The 20,676-nt window shown below is 44.4% G+C and overlaps 1 protein-coding gene across 2 annotated transcripts in view; it reads right to left on the bottom strand.

Moving 5' to 3' along the window:
* Positions 1–2,384: 2,384 nt before the first annotated feature.
* CALN1 (calneuron 1) overlaps positions 2,385–20,676 on the bottom strand; it is a 307,225-nt gene continuing 288,933 nt past the window's right edge. Inside the window, exons 4-6 of one of the 2 annotated variants that reach the window (XM_070945577.1) lie at positions 8,613–8,766; positions 5,997–5,999; positions 2,385–2,512 (exon numbers count right to left, since the gene is read on the bottom strand). In XM_070945577.1, the coding sequence (XP_070801678.1) occupies positions 2,385–2,512; positions 5,997–5,999; positions 8,613–8,766 (285 nt within the window). The remainder of the gene's footprint in view (positions 2,513–5,996; positions 6,000–8,612; positions 8,767–20,676) is intronic. The other variant, XM_070945568.1, reaches the window with a different exon arrangement.

Raw genomic sequence — 20,676 nt, 5'->3', positions numbered from 1 at the left:
ATGACCATGGGAATGCCGCAACGGTCATCAAGTGTGAAAAATAGTCATATGGTTTTTCAAGACCGTTGTAACTGATGAAACTTCAAATGGTCTAAGTGAACTGTTGTAAGTGAAGGAATCCCTGTACATTTCTTCTATTTCTTTATTTCTTCTATTTTTTTTTATTTTTTTTTTGCTGCTGCAGCCACCACTACAAACACCCTCAGTTTTCTAAACTACTTTCAGGTGGTTGTCCTGAGAAGGATAGAAACATCTTATACTCCAGTCATGTTTAAAAATTAGAATAATTAAGATCTATTTTGATGATGTGGCTGCCTGGAGGAGAGTTGGGGTGCTCTGAATAGAGTAGCACAGGCTCACAGTTAATGTGAAAAATATGAAGTACAACGTTTTCTATATATGCAGATATGTGTATGTGAACGCAGAAGGCAAACAGCAAACCATTTCTGCAGCGTTGCCAGGAAAATTGCATGTTTTTTTTAAAAAATATATACCTATATATACACACGAACTCACCAGAAACTAAGTTTGACTTTATATGCACACAGACCACACACATACACACCCACAGTAAGACCTGCTTATCGGTCCAATGGTCTATCAAGTCCAGTGATGGACTTACCCCTCGCTGCAGATTTCAAATGAGAAGCTTGTAGCTTAGCATGAAGGATTTTGTGGCTTCTTGCGCTGAGCAAGGAGTCAGGCCTGAATGACTTAAGAGGTCCCTTCCAATTCATACAAGTGAATTCACTCAGTAGAATTCATTCCAATGTATGCATCTGTGCATCCCCTCCATACATACTACATGTGCTAGGAAAGTTAAGGGAAATGCAAACAAGGGAGAAGTAGTACTGTAGCTACACTCCTGCCTATGGCTTGCCGAGAACTATGTTCATACAGTTTATTTCATAGAATTATGGATAATTGGCACAATATACTGAACCCTAAAACTATTGAGCAGGCTGTGCCTCCATATTACATTATCCCCCAGCACCCTCTCAGATATAAACTGAGGTCAACTCAAACCTGACCCACCTCTGCTTCATTTGCAATCAATCTGGTTTAATCCCACAGATAGAAGAAGCATCATTCAGTTTGAGGGAGCTGAATCAGAGGAAAGTCACATGAGTTACAATCTCACTCATGGGGGGACACCAAGGTATGGAAGATAAACTCTGGCACCTCTTTTCTAGAACAATTTCCTCTCCTTATCACATATCACCAAGCTGTTCCTGGCTACTGGTTGACTGAGCTATCATCATCTTTGCAGTTAAGGCTATTATGGTCTGTGGTGGTGGACCAATCCATGCTCTCACTGGGAAAACTCAACTGAGATGTCCATCCTAAAGCAGGAACAACCTCACATCAGGCTTCAAGACAATTAGCACTTCCTTGATCGATTTTAAACCCTTACCCTACAATCATGTATATATATATATATATCATTTACCTCTAGGATCATTGTAGCAAAATGTGCTAAGATAGTAAGCTGGAGCAACCTCCAAAATTCTGTTTGGAAATCTTTGTATAAGACAGATTTGAGTAAGATCAATAGAGACTGAATATTGACTATGAAGCTATTTATACATTGGATCAAGGCGCCCAATAACTTTTTACAGCATTGTTGGAAAACAGGATAGGAAGGAAGACTCTGCATTGGCTTTTGTGAAATGCCCAGCATAACTTCGTTTTCCTTACATAAAAGTGTCGATGGGAAAAGCAGGAAGTGGATGAGTGGAATGCACTGGTTGGAAAACACAAAACGCTAGACCAGTCTTATGTCTCGTAGATGAAGAACAAAACTCCTCTGAACCAGCTTCATTCCTATTCGTGTCTCCAGACACAGATTTCTCACAGGTTCCTTCATCAACTTGAATCAAAAAACCCTGAAGTCTGATGAACTTGTAGAAACCATGGTCTCGAACTTGCTGTGGTGATGTGGACATTCCATTTCCTGGAATGTGGGACACTTAAAAACAGATGCGTGAAAGTGTCCTGGCCAGTAGGCGACCCTACCACGCAACCAGTGCTGAGACTTGATCAATGCATCCTTGTTTTCATCTACTGCTACCACATCAAAAATATAATTCAGGGCTTATGGTTTTCTTCTTTTTTTTATTGCATTAGGAAACGGAAAAAAAAAACCATTAAAGCATTAAGACAGCCCTTTGATGTCCCTGCCAAGAGGATATGGTTGATTTACAGATATGCTGCCGGATACAGTTTCCTTGCTGAACCGTTCCTCTTAACCTTCGCTCTCGTTCACACCTGCTCTCTCTTTCTTTCTCTCTCTCTCCTTTGCCCGTTGATTTGAAAGTTGGTCAGGGAGAAAGTTCACCGGGCAGCATGCGCATGCGTGGATCATTTGTTTCACAGTGTTATGGCTACTCCATGCCACTTCGGAGGATTTGATTGGCTGCGATCAACATGACGCTGATAATAAAGGCCATAGCAAAAGCGCATATTAAACTCTTCCGTACGCAGGTCTGTCGGTTTTGTTTCTGGGAATGCACTAAAAAGAAAGAAAGAAAAAGGAGGGGGAAGAGTTAAAAAGTTAAAAATCAATTCTTTCTGTTTTAACAACAGATGTTGGTCTTTTTTTGGAGCAGTTTTTATCTGGCCTATAAAAGGGGAATCAAATAACAATTACAGCAGCATGTAGACTTATAGACCGCTTCACACTGCTTTACAGCCCTCTCTAAGTGGTTTACAGAGTCAACCACTTAGGCGAGACCGCCTTCTGCCGCCAATAGCCTCCCATCAACTGGTTCGCTCGCAAAGAGAGGGCCTCCTCAGGGTGCCGTCGGCCAGACAGTGCCGGCTGGCGACCCCCAGGGGAAGAGCCTTCTCTGTGGCAGCACCTGCCCTCTGGAATGACCTACCCCCTGAGATACACACGATATCAGACCTCCGGACTTTTCGTCGGGCCCTGAAAACACACTTATTCCATCTAGCTGGGCTGGCTTGATCCCATTTTCTCAGTTTTAATTGAATTCGGTTTTAATTGGGTTGTTTTAAATCTTGGGCCGAAATTATTTAACTGTTTTTTAAACTGTTTTTAAATTTTATATGCAATGTTTTATCTTGGCTGTACACCGCCCTGAGTCCCTCAGGAGAAGGGCGGTATAGAAATAAAATAAAATAAAAATAAATAAATAAAACATATTGCCCCCGACAATTTGGGTCCTCATTTTAATGACCTCGAAAGGATAGAAGGCTGAGTCAACCTTGAGCTGGTCAGGATCGAATTCCTGGCAGTGGGCGGAGTCAGCCTGCAATACTACATTCTAACCACTATGCCACCAAGGCTCCAAATGTAATTTCTTCCATGAGATTTCTTGTTCCTTGTTCTCATCTACTGCTACCACATCAAAAATATCAAAAATATCAAAAAAAAAAAATCCCACTGGAGAAAATAGATGTGCAACGCCAGGTCTGTAGTAAATAAAGCCCCCCTCATTTGTGATCTTATTCAGGAGGGGGGAGCGGACCTGGCGGGTATTACGGAGACCTGGTTGGGCCCGGAGGGAGGGGTCCCTCTGGTAGAAATGTGCCCACCAGGCTTCCACGCATTCCATCAGCCGAGGCCTCAGGGGAGGGGCGGGGGAGTAGCGGTTATTATTAGAGAAGGTCTTAGGCCGAGGGAGACCACTGTTCCTCAGACGGCCAGTTGTGAGTCCCTCCTTGTGAAGTGGGGTCATGGGGTTCAGATGGGCTTGTTGATCACGTACCTGGCTCCTTGCCACGTGGCTGCAGCCCTGCCCAAGCTACTCAATGTTATCGCCGCGGTGGCGGTTGATACCCCCAGATTTATGGTCATGGGGGATTTTAATCTGCTGTCCGCGGGTGAGGCATCTGAGGTGGCTCGGGAGTTCATGGCTTCCATGACGGCCATGGACCTGACCCAGCTAATTCATGGCCCTACGCACAGGGGGGGAAACACACTGGACCTGGTTTTTGTCTCTGGACAGTGGTTGAGTGATCTTGAGATAGGGGACATAGTCATTGAGCCTTTGTCATGGTCGGGTCACTCTCTCCTTCGCCTTGACCTTCGAACCGCGGTACCCCGCCACAGGGAGGCGGAACCAGTAAGATGGTACCGCCCCAGGCGCCTGATGGAACCTGATAGGTTCCAGATGGAGCTTGGGCCAATCCCCGAGGATCTTGCACACGCCTCGGCTGGAGACCTAGTGGCCGCCTGGGATAGAGCGGCCGCTGGAGCTCTGGATCAAGTTGTGCCTTTGCGGCCTCTGACCTGGCGCCGTTCTCACCTGGCTCCTTGGTTCACCGAGGAGCTGAGGGAGATCAAGCGCTGGAAAAGACGCCTAGAGAGTAGTTGGAGGGCTAGTGTTTCTGAATCAGACCGGACACTGGTAAGATCTCATATTAAGAATTACATAGTGGCGATAAAAGCAGCAAAATGTACCCATTTTACTGCTCTTATTGCGTCATCAGATAATCGCCAACCCGCCCTGTTTAGGGTGACCCGCTCCCTGCTCCACCAGGAAGCACGGGAGGACCCCTTGGAGGGAAGAGCCGAGGACTTTGTTCAATATCTGCATGACAAAATCACTCAGATTCGGGAAGGTCTGGACTCCAACTGGGTAGGTCCAGCGAGGGTGACGGAGGCAGGTCTTGAGAATGTTATCTGGGATGAGTTTGATTCTGTGACCCCAGATGACGTGGACAGGATTCTGGGCAGACTGAACGCGACCACATGTTTGTTGGACCCATGTCCCTCCTGGTTAGTACTGGCTTCCCGGGAGGTGACGTGAGGCTGGCTCCAGGGGATTATAAATGCTTCATTGGGTGAGGGTACCTTCCCTGCCACCTTGAAGGAGGCGGTGGTGAGGCCTCTCCTCAAGAAGCCTTCCCTGGACCCGGCAGTATTGGCTAATTATCGTCCAGTCTCCAACCTTCGCTTCATTGTGAAGGTTGTTGAGAGTGTGATTGCGCGACAGCTTTCCCAGTACCTGGATGAAACGTCATATCTAGATCCGTTCCAGTCGGGTTTCAGGCCTGGATACAGCACGGAAACTGCATTGGTCGCGTTGGTTGATGATCTCTGGAGGGCTCGGGACAGGGGTTGCTCCTCTGTCTTGGTCCTGTTAGATCTCTCAGCGGCTTTTGATACCATCGACCATGGTATCATGCTGCACCGGTTGGAAGAGTTGGGGGTGGGAGGCACCGTACTACGGTGGTTCTCCTCCTTTCTCTCCGACCGGTCGCAGTCTGTGTTGACAGGGGGGCAGAGGTCGACCCCGAGGCCCCTCATATATGGGGTGCCACAGGGATCGGTCCTCTCGCCCCTTTTGTTCAACATTTATGTAAAGCCGCTGGGCGAGATCATCCGTGGTTTCGGGGTGAAGTACCATCAGTACGCTGACGACACCCAGCTGTACATCTCCACCCCGGACCACCCCAACGATGCCCTTGAAGTGATGTCCCGGTGCCTGGAGGCCGTACGGATCTGGATGGGGAGGAACAGGCTCAGGCTCAACCCATCCAAGACTGAGTGGCTGTGGTTTCCAACGTCCCAATATAGTCAGCTGGTGCCATCGCTGACTATTGGGGGTGAATCATTGGCCCCCACAGAAAGGGCTCGCAACTTGGGCGTCCTCCTGGATTCACAGCTGTCTTTAGAAGAGCACTTGACAGCCGTGACCGGCAGGATTTTTCATCAGGTTCGCCTGATCTGCCAGTTGCGTCCTTTTCTAGATCGGGACTCCCTACACACAGTCACTCATGCCCTTGTCATCTCTCGTCTGGACTATTGTAATGCTCTCTACATGGGGCTACCCTTGAGGTGCACTCGGAGGCTCCAACTGGCGCAGAGTGCGGCCACGCGGGTGGTTATGGGAGCAACATGGAGCTCCCATGTAACACCTCTCCTGCGCAAGCTGCACTGGCTCCTGGTGGTCTTCCGAGTGTGCTTCAAGGTTTTGGTTACCACCTTTAAAGCGCTCCATGGCTTAGGACCTGCTTATCTACGGGACCGCCTGCTACCACCAATAGCCTCTCACCGGCCAGTACGCTCCCATAGAGAGGGGCTCCTCCGGGTGCCGTCGGCCAAACAATGTCGACTGGCGGCCCCTAGGGGGAGAGCCTTCTCTGTGGGGGCACCTACGATCTGGAATGAGCTCCCCCTGGAGATACGGAGGATCCCGGATCTTCGCACCTTCCGTCGCGCACTGAAAACATTTTTATTTCATCAAGCTGGCCTGGCCTAAATCTTCTCCTTTTTAAATTTAAATTTTAAACATAAATTTTAATTTGTTTAATTATGGGGTATTTTAAAATTCAGCCTACATTATTTAATTCGTTTTAATTCATTTTAAATTTTGTATTTCTGTGTTTTATCTTCTGGCTGTTCACCGCCCTGAGTCCTTCGGGAGAAGGGTGGTATAGAAATTTAATAAAATAAATAAATAAATAAATAAAAGATGTAGCTCAGGGTTGAATCATTGCACTCTAGAAATGGCTAGTATTTACTAAGTACGCAGAAGTAAAAAGTTGGAGCTGTAATTTTACTTTGTAATTTACTGAAAAAAGTTGGAAATCAATGCTTCCCCCTCACCTTTTTTCCTTTACCCCACACTTGTCCTTTCTTTTCCCTTCCCATTTCCCTACTCTCTTTATTTTCATCTCTATTTTAAAATATACAATTATAGAATCGTTGGGCTGGAAGCAGTGGTGAAATCCAATTTTTTTTTTACTACTGGTTCTGTGGGCGTGGTGTGGCTTGGTGGGCATGGCAGGGGAAGGATACTGCAAAATCTCCATTCCCACCCCACTCCAGGAGAAGGATACTGTAAAATCCTCATTCCCAACCCTCTCTGGGGTCAGCCAGAAGTGGTATTTGCTGGTTCTCCGAACTGCTCAAAATTTCCGCTACCGGTTCTCCAGAACCTGTCAGAACCTGCTGGATTTCACCCCTGGCTGGAAGGGACCTTGGAGGTCTTCTAGTCCAACCCCTCCCCCTGCTCAAGCAGGTGACCCTATACTATATTCTAGACAAATGGCTGTCCAGTCTCTTCTTGAAAACCTTTTATTATTTATTATAATAATCCTGATAAAAACCTCTGAAAAAATAATAAAAAAGAATTATTGGATTCTTGGTGTAATGGATCGTTAGTGCAACTGATAATGTTAACTTTGCCTTATAATAAAAAGTCTACAGGAAAAAAGAGACCACCAAGAGGCCAATATCTTCCAGGTGATCATTTAAAAACACTCTCAAAAGGAAAGTCAGAAGAAAAGAAGTACTAAGCCACATGATGGCAGTAGATCCTGACAATTTCCTCAGCTACCAGGCCCACATGTTGTGCAAAGCCATGATTTAAATAATTTGTTAAATAAACCACATTTGGCTGAGCTTTAACTATCTTCTTGGCCAGGGGTGGGCAACTGTGGCCTTTTTACAACCTGTGGACTTCAACTCCCAGAATTCCTGTTCCTGAAGTGGCAGAATCTAGGGGCAGAGTCAAAAGAGGAATCTATGTAGAATCTCTACATAGACACAAAAAATGACTCAGTCCAACTCCTCTTAACATCCGCTAACCCTTATCTGGCACAAAAATAGTATTAACTCAGGGGTGAAATGTTCCTAGTTCAGACTGGATCGCCTGATCCGGTAGCGATGGTGGCGGTTGGTGGTTCGGAAAACCGGTAGCAAAAATCCCTGCCCTCCTCCCCATGCCCAGCTGTGCCGCACAATCATCAGAGGCTTTTTTTTTTACTTTTAAAAGCATTTTTTCTACAACCTCTTCAGCTGAAAAAATGCTTTTAAAAGTAAAAAAAAAGCCTCTGATGATCGCACAGCTCAGCTGGGATCATCAAAGGCTTTTAAAAGAAAAAAAAACTTTTTTCTTTTAAATGCCTCTGACGATCCCAGCTGAGTTGCCTGATCAGCAGAGGCTTTTTAAAAAAGCCTCTGACGATCAGGCAACTCAGCTGGGATCGTCAGAGCCTTTTGAAAGCATTCTCCGAAGAGGTTGTAGAAAAAATGGTTTTAAAAGTAAAAAAAAAAAAAAATGGCCACGCCCACCCAGTCACATTATCCCCCACACACACACTAAGCCACACCCACAGAACTGGTAGTAACAAATTTTAGATTTCATCACTGTATTAACTGTTAGTTGAATGCATTCCTATGCATAGTGCATAGTTCCATTAAATCAGTTTAATTGGAAGCTCACGTGTGATCCTGGTCTTTCACATTTTATAGTCCCACAATCATGTGACCACGATTCATGATTTTCTTTGCTGGAAACCAGTATTTACTTCTGGTTTCCAGCAAAAAAAAAAAAAAAAAAAAGCCATTGCAGACAATGGTTCACTTAATGGTCATGGCATTCATTTAATGACTGCACCGTTTGCTTTACAAACATCACATTTAATTAACGACTGCTGCCAAACATGGAAAATCAGGCTTGGTCGCGTGATTGCCTCAACTTATAACCTTCATAACATATGACACAAATTCCAGGCTCCAGTATGGGAGAAAGTTGAGGATTACCTGTACAAGTGAAACATTTCACTTCTTCAATGTGCTCTATGAGAAAGAAGAAAGTCAAATTATTTTATGTGCTCTATGTATGACAGAAACCCACCTTCAAATTCCGTTTGACAATTACCAGAGTTCTCATTTAAACTCTCCTCTTCAGTGATGATAATATTTTCAATGTCCTTCATTGTTAAGTGATCCTGGAACGCATGATAGAGGATGTGTTTAAGCTCCTCCAGTGTTATCCGTTGCATGTCAAACTAGGGAGAAAAAGTGAGAATTTAGTCAGAGTTTACACTATCAAATGCTTTTGCACTTTGTTCAAATCTGTTCCCCAATTTTATAAGAGATATACGCCCATGAAGAAATGCCTCTTCTCAGAGCTTTTCAGAGCAAAATGAAGCTTGGGGTTAGCCATTGAAATGGGACCTGCTGCCTTCCCAAACCCAATAACCAGTTATTGTAATTAAAATTGTACAGCTCTTGGGATATCCTCAGGATGTCTGTGAAATCTGCACACACACACACTATCAATTGTTTGGTTTTATCCTAAGGCATCCTTCTGAAGAACTTGAACACAGAACATGACTGTGTGAAGGTTAGCTGGATGGACCTTTGGAGGCTGACCTCCTCAGTGTGAGACACAACCAAGTAGCTATGGAATCTATGCAGAGACATAACAGAATAACAGAGTTGGAAGGGACCTTGGAGGTCTTCTAGTCCAACCCCCTGCTTAGGCAGGAAACCCTACACCACTTCAGACAAATGGTTATCTAACATTTTCTTGAAAACTTCCGGTGTTGGAGCATTCACAACTTCTGGAGGTAAGTTGTTCCACTGATTAATTGTTCTAACTGTAAGGAAATTTCTCCTTAGTTCTAGGTTACTTCTCTCCTTGATTAGTTTCCACCCATTGCTTCTTGTCCTGCCCTCAGGTGCTTTGGAGAATAACTTGACTCTCTCTTCTTTGTGGCAGCCCCTGAGATATTGGAACACTGCTATCATGTCACCCCTGGTCCTTCTTTTCATTAATTATTTATTTATTTACATAGTTCCTTTGGTTACATCATGAAGCATCGTTTTGAAGAACCTGCCAGAGTCATGTCTATATGGAAGTTGGCTGAATAATAAGAGAACATAGACAGGAACAGATAGTCTTCTAGTGTCTATGGAGATTCTCAATCATCCAGGTCATGGTTGTCCAAGAGGTACTTTTCCAAAAGGCAACTAGACTTAACTGAACTGAAGAAGGTTTTTGGATGAGAAGCAAAACATTTTAAAGGAAAAAACCAAGAAAGTCCAATTGCCTTTTGGAGAAGCACCTTTGGGATAGTCTTCCAGTCCAATCCCATCTGAACAGGGCACCCAAGACTGCACACTTAACACAAGGAAGCAAGCATTTTATCCTGAGATAGCAACAGATTAGGTGTCCTGGGTTGGATGAACCCAATCGTTACACATGTACACATATATTATAATTACAGGTAGATACATAAACATCTAACTTAAAAAAATCATAATTCACTTCTGTCCTTTACTTTCCGCACAGACCCATTAACTATTTCTTATTCTTTTATGCCATCGCGATCATTATTTAAACATTCTGTTATCGCCTTTTATTTAATCTATAAAATCCCTTTATCATGTTTGCAATAATATTTCAGTGACAACATTTGACGAGGTCAGGGAAATGAGCAGTTCTACTGAAAACTCATCATATCTATTGGTGAGTTCTCCATGGATTCCGTATATTTTTGTGAATTAGATATCGTATGATGTAGCTCAATAAAGAGCAAAAATCTCAAACCTCTAGTTGGTAGCGGTGATGATGACAAATAACAATAGCACAACAGCTATAGGTCGTCCTCAATTTTCAACAGTTTGTTTTGTGACTGTTCAAAGTTACAACACTGAAAATGTGATTTATGACTGTTTTTCATAGTTACGACCTTTGCAGCATCCCTATGATCACGTGATCAAAATTCAGATGCTTGGCAACTGGTTCATATGTATTTATGATGTCCTAGGATCATGTGATCCTTTTTTGCAACCTTCTGACAAACAAAGTCAAATGGGGAAGACAGATTCACTTAACAACCAGGTTACTAATTTATCAACTGCAGTGATTCACTTAACAAATGTGGCAAACCAGGGGTGAAATCCAGCAGGTTCTGACAGGTTCTGGAGAACTGGTAGCGAATATTTTGAGTAGTTCGGAGAACCTGCAAATACCACCTCTGGCTGGCCCCAGAGTGGGGTGGGAATGGAGATTTTGCAATATCCTTCCCCCAGGAGTGGGGAGGGAATGGGGCTTTTGCAGTATTCTTTCTCTGTCACACCCACCAAGCCATGCCCACCAAGTCACACCACGCCTACCAAGCCATGCCCATAGAACTGATAGTAAAAAAATTTGGGTTTCACCACTGCTTAACACATGTCTCACTTAAGAACATACATTTGGGACTCACTTGTGGTCATAACTCAAGGACTACCCATACAGAAACCAAATTGCACACAGCACAACGTAGCACAAATACAATCTATGTCTAGTGTCAGATCCTAAACTCTAAAACTGGTTGATGCCGGATACATATTTCTAAGAGTGAGCTTGATAGAAGAGCTGAAAAGGTTATTCTCCTGTTCCCCACAAGAGGTAGCCAAACACATTTTTTAAAAAAACAGCTCATGAAATGTGATTGTCACAAATGACACTGGCTTTTTATAGTAACTCCAGATGCAAGAGAAAAGAAATGCAGAGTTTATAAATCACCCAGCTTATGACTTGGTAAGTCAGCCAGTCAGGTGGGCATCACTGTCAACCGTGGATGAAAAAAGGATAAAATTTTAGCAATTGATTGATTACTATTTTTAGTAACGACTGTGCAGGTGAAGTGGTTGGGTAGGTGAGCTTTTTGGCATTATAGCATAGGTTTCATTGAGTCACAAAAAGGAAAGTTTTTTTTTTTTAATTAAATGCCCTTGCAATTATTACATAGAACTCCACATTGCACAAAGAGCATCTTTTAAAACAGAAATAGAACATTGGTCTTCTGGATGGAGGATGAAAACAGCCAGAAATGAATGGAAGTTGTTTTCAAATTATCTGGACGATCAGAAGCTGTGCTGAGTGCTCTTACTTTCAGATACAAGGTATACGATGGCTACAGTCAGATCCGGTTGATGATGGATACGTCCTCACTGCCTGTTCTGTCCCCGTCTCACACACGTACACAAACAGACAGCCGGGGGTTAAATAAACTGGCAGACAACAAATTCTTTCGATAAGAGGATTGGCAGCAACCCCAATGACTTTACTCATAAACAAGATACACACAGTTCAAGAATTGTCAAGTCCAGTCCATAATTAAATCCAAGGCAGATAATGTTGTTTCCAAAGATGCAATGTGACTCGATAGTAGTTAGTTTTGTCCGTCACAGAGTCTGAATGGCCACCTCACCCCCTTTTATACCCTGTGGGGTGTGGTCCAGTGACTCAGCTTAATCTCTGGCACACCTTTTCTTCTGTTGCGTGCGCTTATCTCTGTGACGCTGCCGAGGATCCAGCCAAGACTCATCTCCCTCATTACTGTCCACCTGCGACTGCGTGGACGTGCTTGGCCCCGGGCCTATCTCTTGACCTTCGGTGGACACCGAAGGCATTGCCACAGAGGAGGGTCCTGGAGAGGGAGGCCTTGCCAACTCCTCTCCTTCACTCTCAGAGTCCTCTCCTGCCGATGACACAGGCTCAGGTAACTTAGCCACAACACTGCCAGAGATAAAATACAGTACAAGTATTCCTCACTTACTGATTAAAGTTGGGACTGGTAACACTTTTGCTAATCATCATCATCTCCTTTTCGCGATCCCATAATCCCATGCGGGGTGGAGTCTGGGCAACTGAATGGAGCTAGCAGAGTGTTTTAATGGCCGGATGCCCTTCCTGTAGCCAATGCAGAGTTTTGTTCAGAAGATATAATCTCAGTGTGCCCAGAGAGAGAAATATCTGCCTCTACGTAGTATCGAACTCACAGCCTCATGATTGTGAGGTGAGAGCTCCACCTCTAGGCCACCGCACCACTCCCAACACTTTTGCTAATGATGCAGTCATAAAGTAGAACATCACGTGACCATGCCTGAGTTACAATGCCAGTTAATCAGTTCTACCTGAGGTTTAGCACCATGTCACATGACTGTGACCAGTTATAAGTCTCCTTTTCAATATTTTTGTGACTTCAAATAATCACAGAACAAGTGGTTGGTGGAGGAAGATTAGAAGCAATTTTTTTTTGGCTATGCTTCAGCAAATGACAAAACATATCGTATTTTTCGGAGTATAAGACGCACCGAAGTATAAGATACACCTTAGTTTTTGGGGAGGAAAATAAGAAAAAAACTGATTGGCAGGTGGATCGGCCTCCCAGAATATCCCCAATCAGCTGTTTCCAGAGGTGAATTTTAGCAACAGGTTCCTTGGTTGTGAGCTCTGTGCCTTGCTTTTTTTTGCTTTTTTTCTGCCTCTGAAACTTCTGAAACTCTGTTTCAGAAAAAACTTTTTTTTCTGCCTCTGAAAGCCTCCAAAACAGCTTCAGGAAAAAAGCCTCTGAAGCTCTGTTTGGGGGCTTCTTTTCTGAAGCTCTGTTTGGAGGCTTTTTCTCTGAAGCTCTGTTTGGGGGATTCTTTTCTGAAGCTTCGTTTCTGATGCTTTTTTCAGCCTCTGAAACCTTCTTTTGAGAAGCTGGGCAGGGCTACATTCGGAGTATAAGACACACCCAGATTTTCACCCTCTTTTTTGGGAGAAAAAGATGCGTTTTATACTCCAAAAAATACGGTAATCGCCTTTAGCGACTTTCAGAAGCTAAGAATAATCCTGGTTATTGAAGAGGATTCCTGGACAATTACCTATATCAGAAAGATTGCAGAAGAAGAAAATGGTGTTTTCTTCTATATTGTTGTCAAGGAAACAACACAGAAGTTGGGCTTAACTCAAAGGACACATTGCTTGGTCTCAGACATTAAGTAACATCAGCCCCAGTGAGGATTTGGATGGGAGACCACCCAGATTAGTGTTTTTCAACCTTGGCAGTTTGAAGATGTATGTAGTTCAGCTTCCAGAATTCCCCAGCCAGCATGCTGGTTGAGAAGCATTGACCTAGATATTTCAAAGCTTTAGGACAGAATGGGAAGTTGGAAACACAAATTGTAAGGGACAATAGCAACTCATTTCTCCAATACTGCCAAGGGTACAGATGTAATCACCCAAAGTGAATATATGTAGTCACCAGAAATCTAGCTTAATTTAAGGGTGGCTATGTGTATTTTTCATAATGTGTGTGATGACATCATGATGCATCCAACATCACTGTGGTTTCTGCCAGATGCCTATCACTTTATCCTAAAAGATAAAGGTTCCCCTTGCACATATGCGCTAGTCGTTCCCGGCTCTAGGGGGCAATGCTTATCTCCGTTTCAAAGCCGAAGAGCCAGCGCTGTCTGAAGACATCTCCGTGATCATGTGGCTGGCATGACTCAATGCCAAAGGCACACAGAACGCTATTACCTTCCCACTAAAGGTGGTCCCTATTTTTCTACTTGCATTTCTTATGTGCTTTCGAACTGCTAGGTTGGCAGAAGTTGGGACAAGTAATGGGAGCTCACCCCGTTATGCGGCACTAGGGATTCGAAACCCCCTGAACTGCCGACCTTTCGATCAACAAGCTCAGTGCCTTAGCCACTGAGCCACCACATCCCTCTTCTGCCAAGGGTACACTTTATCTTAGCTGCAGACTAAACACCACTTAATACATTACTCCCTTATATTACTCAGCTTACTGTTAAGGTCAAACTATATATACATCTTAGCACTGTGTTTCTTATTCAGGCTTTCAAAACAGTGAGATTGGGTCATGATGTCTTTGAGTCTCACTTACCAGCAGTTACAGGTAGTTCTCGACTTATGACTATAATTGGAACCAGAATTTCTGTTCATATGTCCTTGTGGTTGGGTCGAGTTGGACCTCATTATACAACACTTTTTAAGGCACATGAACTCCTGTGGTTGTTAAATGAATCCAACTTCCCCAACTGGCATTTTTGTCATTTTTTTTGGTCAGAATTTGGCAAAAAGATTTCAGTACAATGATATTTATGTCATATATTTAAAGTCTTAACTTTCTATTCTTTACATATCTTACAGCAGGAGTGTCAAACTCAAGGCCCGGGGACCGGATCTGGCTGGTGGGGTCCTTAGATCTGGCCCATGGGGCTGCCCTGGAAACAGCGAAGGACTGGCCCGCAGTGCTTCTGCCAGTGAAAATGGAGCCTGGGAAGGCTGGGTGCGGCCCTCCCGAGCTCCATTTTCACAGGCAGAGGGTTGCAGGAGGCCATTGCAGCTGGAAACTGAGCTTGCAAGGACCACAAGTGGCACTCCCAAGCCCCGTTTTTGCTGGCCGAGGGTTGCATGCAGCCGTCGCAGTTGAAATGGAGCTCGGGAGCCTGTTTTCGCTGGCAGAGCACTCGGGCTGCCGCAGGCGCCCCTGACATGAGTGATGTTGAGCTGGACACACCCACCTTGGCCACACCCACCCCAGCCCCCTGAGGTCAAACACAACCCTGATGCAGCCCTCAATGAAATCGAATTTGACACCCGTGCCTTACTGTGTTGGCTATAAATCGGAGTTCAGGAAAAGTGGATATTCTATCATTAGTTTCATCTTAAAATATTTATGTAATGTAATGTAAATGTAATGTAATGAGCATGATGAATATTTAGCTTTTGCATTCGAAGTTAGGTATACTCTGGTTTCTTTTCAAATCATATAAATCTTGGCCTATTACTGAGCTTTTCAAACTGACCTGCAAAATTTTGCTTAGAGAACGAAAGAAGGTGCTATAAATTAATATTAGTCTGAATCGAAACCCTCCGCCAAATTTTTGACAATTTTTCTGCTTTCCTGTGAAAGATACGGCTTTTTTTTTTTTTGGCCTCTAACCAAGGTCATTTTAATCATTCTCTTGAATAATTTTTGGGAAACATCCATCAGAGATGAAAGCCTTTGCAGAGATTCTTGGAATAATCTCACAACCAAGAGAGATGGCAGGATCCCTTGATCATTCTAAGAAAGATTTGAAGTGAGTAGGGAATAGGTGCCTTAACCTGTGGGCCAAGGGAACACAATGTGAAGATTTCTTGGCAATAGTTCAAAACTGATTTTCCATTGAGTTTTTCAGAGTTTTTATTCCCGACTTTTCACAATGTAGCCCAGGTGATTTTGCATTGTTGTGGCCTGTCAGCTGCCGGCCCCTCCAGCAGCCAAATCAAATGAGGAGGAGGCGTGGGGGTCAGGGCCAGCATCATGGCTGAGAGCTCTGAGGGGGAAGAAGGAATGGAGCTGTCAGAGAGAGAGAAAGACAGAGAGAGAGAGAGAGAGAGAGAGAGAGACAGAGACAGAGACAGAGACAGAGACAGAGACAGAGGACAGAGAGAGACAGAGACAGAGACAGAGACAGAGACAGAGACAGAGGACAGAGAGAGACAGAGACAGAGACAGAGACAGAGACAGAGACAGACAGACAGACAGAGGCGGAGCCCTCAGATGGAGAGTCAACAGCCCCCAGGTCTGGAAGTGGCTGATGAGGAAGAGGAGGAACAGCTGGGTCCAGTGCCCAATGCGTGGATGCACAGAAGGCAGAGGAGAGGAGAGCAGTGGAAATCTGTGGGCTGATCCTTGGGACGGAAGAGCCACCGCTGCTAGTGAAGCCCCACCCTAGCTCTGGGGATAAGAGGCAGGGGGCGGAGATGAATAAATGTGGCAGACAACTATTCATCTTCTGGCTGGCCGGACTTGTTAGCCTGCAATGAGTGAGAGACTTTTTGCCAGGGCTGCTGGCGCTCCTAATAAAGGAATCTTTGATTTAATTAAAGAGGGTTTGTTGTGTTTCGGGAGCTGGGTCAGAACCAGGGGTGAAATGCTCCCGGTTTGGACCAGCTCGGGCGAGTAGGTAGTGATGGCAGCGGGCAGTTTGGAGAACCGGTAGCAAAAATCCCTGCCCCCGATCCCAGCTGAGTTTCCTACTTGTTGCAAGGGCCATTTTGGGTCTAGCACAGCTGCTTTTATATTGTGGGTGAGCCAGTTGTGTTGTGTTGTGTTTTGTAGGTTAAAAAAGGGCAAAGAAGTGACATTGACTTGGCCATGCCCACCTTACCAACAAGCCACGCCCTCCCAGTCACCTTACCACCAAGCCCCGCCCACTAATTAAGCCACGCCCAGAGAACCGGTAGCAAAAAAAATTAGATTTCACCCCGGTCAGAACACTCATCCAAGCATTAACTTAGGCTGTGTAATGCCCCTGTCGGTGTCTGAATCTGCGGTGTAAGATGAGCTGGCACAAGAACTGACAGCGAGTGAGATGGCAGCTCTGTTGGCCTTGGAGGAAACTGGGGAAGGGCAGAGTCAGTCTAGGCAAGGCTTTTCAGAATTAGTAAGGCCCACAGGCAGGGAGGCAGGATGAACAGGATTGACAGAGCTCAGATAAGGAGCAAGAACCCACCCCTTCCTGATGAAAGGGCTCGGAGAGTGCAGAGAAGGCGTGATCAATGTAGACGGAGCAGACTACTTGTGAGGAGAGTGCCCCACCTATCTTCTCCAGGCACACCTGAGGAATGAGATGTAAGGAGATGCAGTGGGGAGGGGCATTTGTCAGGAAGAAGCACTGAGTTCCTGAAGTGTTGCATGCCGACGTTTGAACTTGCCAAGAGTCCTTGCATTCCTTTTGGTGTTTTGGACTAATTACCTGGATCTTTTGCTCCCTGAACTCCTTGATTTGCTCTTGTTTTGCCAAATGCATTTGGGATTTATTGTGATGCAACCTTGGCGCAGACAGCGCTGGGCTGGACTAATTGCAGCCAGGGGCTGCTTGAGGTTTGTGTGGGGGTTTGTTATCACTCTGCTCTGGGACTTGCCTGAAATGTGGGAGTGTTTGGGGAGATTTGGAGCAATAAAGGGGCTGTTTGAACTGCCAGCTATTTATGTTATCTCTGCGCCGTGCCCTGGGTCATCACAGCCTAGCTCTTGCTTAGTATCTGAATGCTGACAAGGTGGATCAAGATGGGGCAGGAACAGATTTATACCATATGGACACCTGTACATAATACAGGTAGTCCTCGACTTACGATCACAATTGAGCCCAAAATCTCTGTTCTTAAGCAAGACATAAGTTACATGAGTTTTGCCCCATTTTACAACCTTTCCTGTCACAGTTGTTAAATGAATCATTGCAGTTGTTAAATTAGTAAGACGATTATTATGGGAATCTGGCTTCTCCATTAACTTTGCTCATCAGAAGGCCGCAAAAGGTGATGACATGATCCCAGGATACTGCAACCATCATAAATACTGTATGTATCAGTTTGCTAAGCATCAAAATGTTGATCATGTGACCATGGGGATGCTGCAACAGTCATAAGTGTGAAAAATGGTCATAAGTCACTTTTTTCAGTGCCATTATAACTTCGGATGGTCACTAAAGGAATTGTTGTAAATTGAAGACTACCATAGTGGGAAAAGAGAGAGATAATGTATATTAAAAAAAATGATGTTTCCCATTTGTCCTTTAAGGGTTGACCTCACCTTACACAAAAGCATGAAAAAATATGCAAATCAACAGTAAAGGAACAAGCAGTCAAGAAATAGGCTGCAGACTAACACTTGGTAGGGAATTAGGATCCTTCAGTGGCAACCATTAACAGATTAGCAGAGTTGGAAGGGACCTTATAGGTCATCTAGTCAAGCAGGAGACCCTACCCCTACACCATTTCTGACAAATGGCAGTTCAATCTTTTCTTGAAAGTCTCAAGTGATGAAGACACGAAGACCTTGGAAAAGATATTTAGATGCCAGAATGTACCTATTATCTCCAAAGATTAACATTGTGCAAGCCATGGCAAGCCCTGTGACACTCAATGGAACTGGAAGTTGGACTTTGAAGAAACAGGATAGGAAGAGTATTGAAGTTTTTGAATTTTGGTGTTGGGGAAGATTCCTGGGAATACTGTAGATAGCCAAGAAAACAGGCCAATGGATCATAAAGCAAACCAACCAGTTCTTACTCAAAACACAATGTCAGTTTTGGAAGACAATTTTCTTTTTTTGCTTCTTAACTGTCACATATTTTAGCTGGGGAAGTTGGGAAGGGGTTGTTGTTGGAGCGGTAGAAAGTTAGTCATAACAACATTCTGTATTCAAGGACTTTTGCCTGCGTCTGATGGAGACTGCCTGAAGATTGTATCTGGTGGAGTGTGAAGAGTTGATTGGACAATGTGATGAATTTGTGGGTGTGGGGCAGGGCTGTGAACTGTTAGAGAACATCTATCCATGTAGATGTCTCAAAGGTGGTGTTTTTTTTTTTTTTAGGATACTGGATGTCATCCGGGTCATGGTTGTCCCAAAGGTGCTTTTTCCAAAGGCAACTGGACTTTGTTTCTCCTTGAAGAGGTTTCACTTCTCATTGAAGAAGCTTCTTCTGAACTGAAGTAGGTTCTTAGATGAGAAGTAATCATAATCATAATCATAAATTTATTTGTCAAGCATATATAAGATAACAGGTAACAGTATAAACATAATTTGAATACATGAAAAGAGTAAGTAAAAAGAAATATTAGAACAGGGACGGTAGGCACGCTAGTGCATTTATTCACGCCCCTTACAGACCTCTTAGGAATGGGGTGAGGTCAACAGTAGACAGTTTAAGGTTAAAATTTTGGGAGTTTGAGGAAGAAACTACAGAGTCAGGTAGTGCATTCCAGGCATTGACCACTCTGTTGCTGAAGTCATATCTTCTGCAATCGAGTTTGGAGCAGTTTACCTTGAATTTGAATCTATTATTTGTTTGTGTATTGTTGTGGTTGAAGCTGAAGTAGTCATTGACAGGTAGAAACAAAGGAAGTCCAGTTGCCTTTTGAAAAAGCACCTGTAGGAAGTTAGCACCCACCCCTTTCCTAGAAGAATGAAATATTTTGGGAGATATTAAAAAAGGCAGAATATTATGTTTCCCTGGATAAGAAATGGAGAAGCATGTTTTAAAGATGAAGCAACTCCCATCTTCCTGCCCCCACCCTTTGTCAATGGGCCAGAGGCAGAAACTCAATCTTTGTCAATTGACCATCATCTGTAAAACAATAGGACCCATCTAGCAACAGAAACTAACGCAATAGGACCCATCTAGCAACAGAAACTCACCACATGGCACCTGGGAAGATTACATCAGCCAGCAAGGCTAGCTAAGACCCCCACCCCCTGGGAGTCTGACAACCAATCAGGATACTCTATCTGGGCCCCAGGAAGTTCAAAGCCAGAGAGGGTATAAAACCTGGGGACTCATGCGTCTCGGCCCCTTTTTCTGTTCAGGAACTCAAACCATGTGATCCTGTCCACCATTAAACTATCTTTCCAAGCAGTCTCCATGTTTCCAGTGTCTTTTTCCCCACTTGGAGCTGAACCCAGAAGAATAATTTTTCTAACAATTTCGCATCCCAGATGGGACTCCAAGCTAACTTACCCAATGGACCTGGCCCAGTAAGCCTCCCTTGCTAGCAACAGACCCATTGAGTCTGTGGATACGTTTTTGTGGACCTTGGCCATTTGGAACTAGGTTTTAAAGGGGTTTTGAGTTTGAGCTCAAAGGCTGCTTGGAAAGAAGGTGAGTACCTCTAAATTTTAATTTTAAAGCATGGAAAAGCATGGGAAATGTGTGTATGCCTGCATGTGTGTGAGTGAAGGCCCTTCTCCCAATCACAGCTGGATCTTGCTTCCTCTGTGCATTTCCTAACCGCAGAAAGACCGACAGTCTGGAGAGCATGGGGGTTTTGCCAGAGCACAGGACCTTCTGTTAGGGAAGGAGGAAGTGTGTCTGTGGGATTCCACCTGGAAAACAGTCTGATTTCACCTGAGTGACCTCTAGCCGCACCTCTGCCTACCGCTAGCTCCACTGAGCCGTGACCAGTAGGATAGAGAAAGCAAGGGGGGGTGTCGCCAAATGTGGGACTTTGTGTTTAAAGGGAATGGAAGCCAAGCGAATGTCAAGTGAAAGTGAAAAGGGTAATAAAAGGAAATTAAGGGAATCCCGGTGTGTCTCAAAGCACAAAGCCCCGTGATATGTGAAATAGAGTAAGGAAG

Source organism: Pituophis catenifer, unplaced genomic scaffold (assembly GCF_029215685.1).
Source record: "Pituophis catenifer annectens isolate HBS135680 unplaced genomic scaffold, rPitCat1.0.hap2 SCAF_1, whole genome shotgun sequence".
NCBI lineage: Eukaryota > Metazoa > Chordata > Lepidosauria > Squamata > Colubridae > Pituophis > Pituophis catenifer.
The sequence above is the reverse complement of the archived record's forward strand: the minus strand, read 5'-3'. Positions and strand labels throughout refer to the sequence as shown.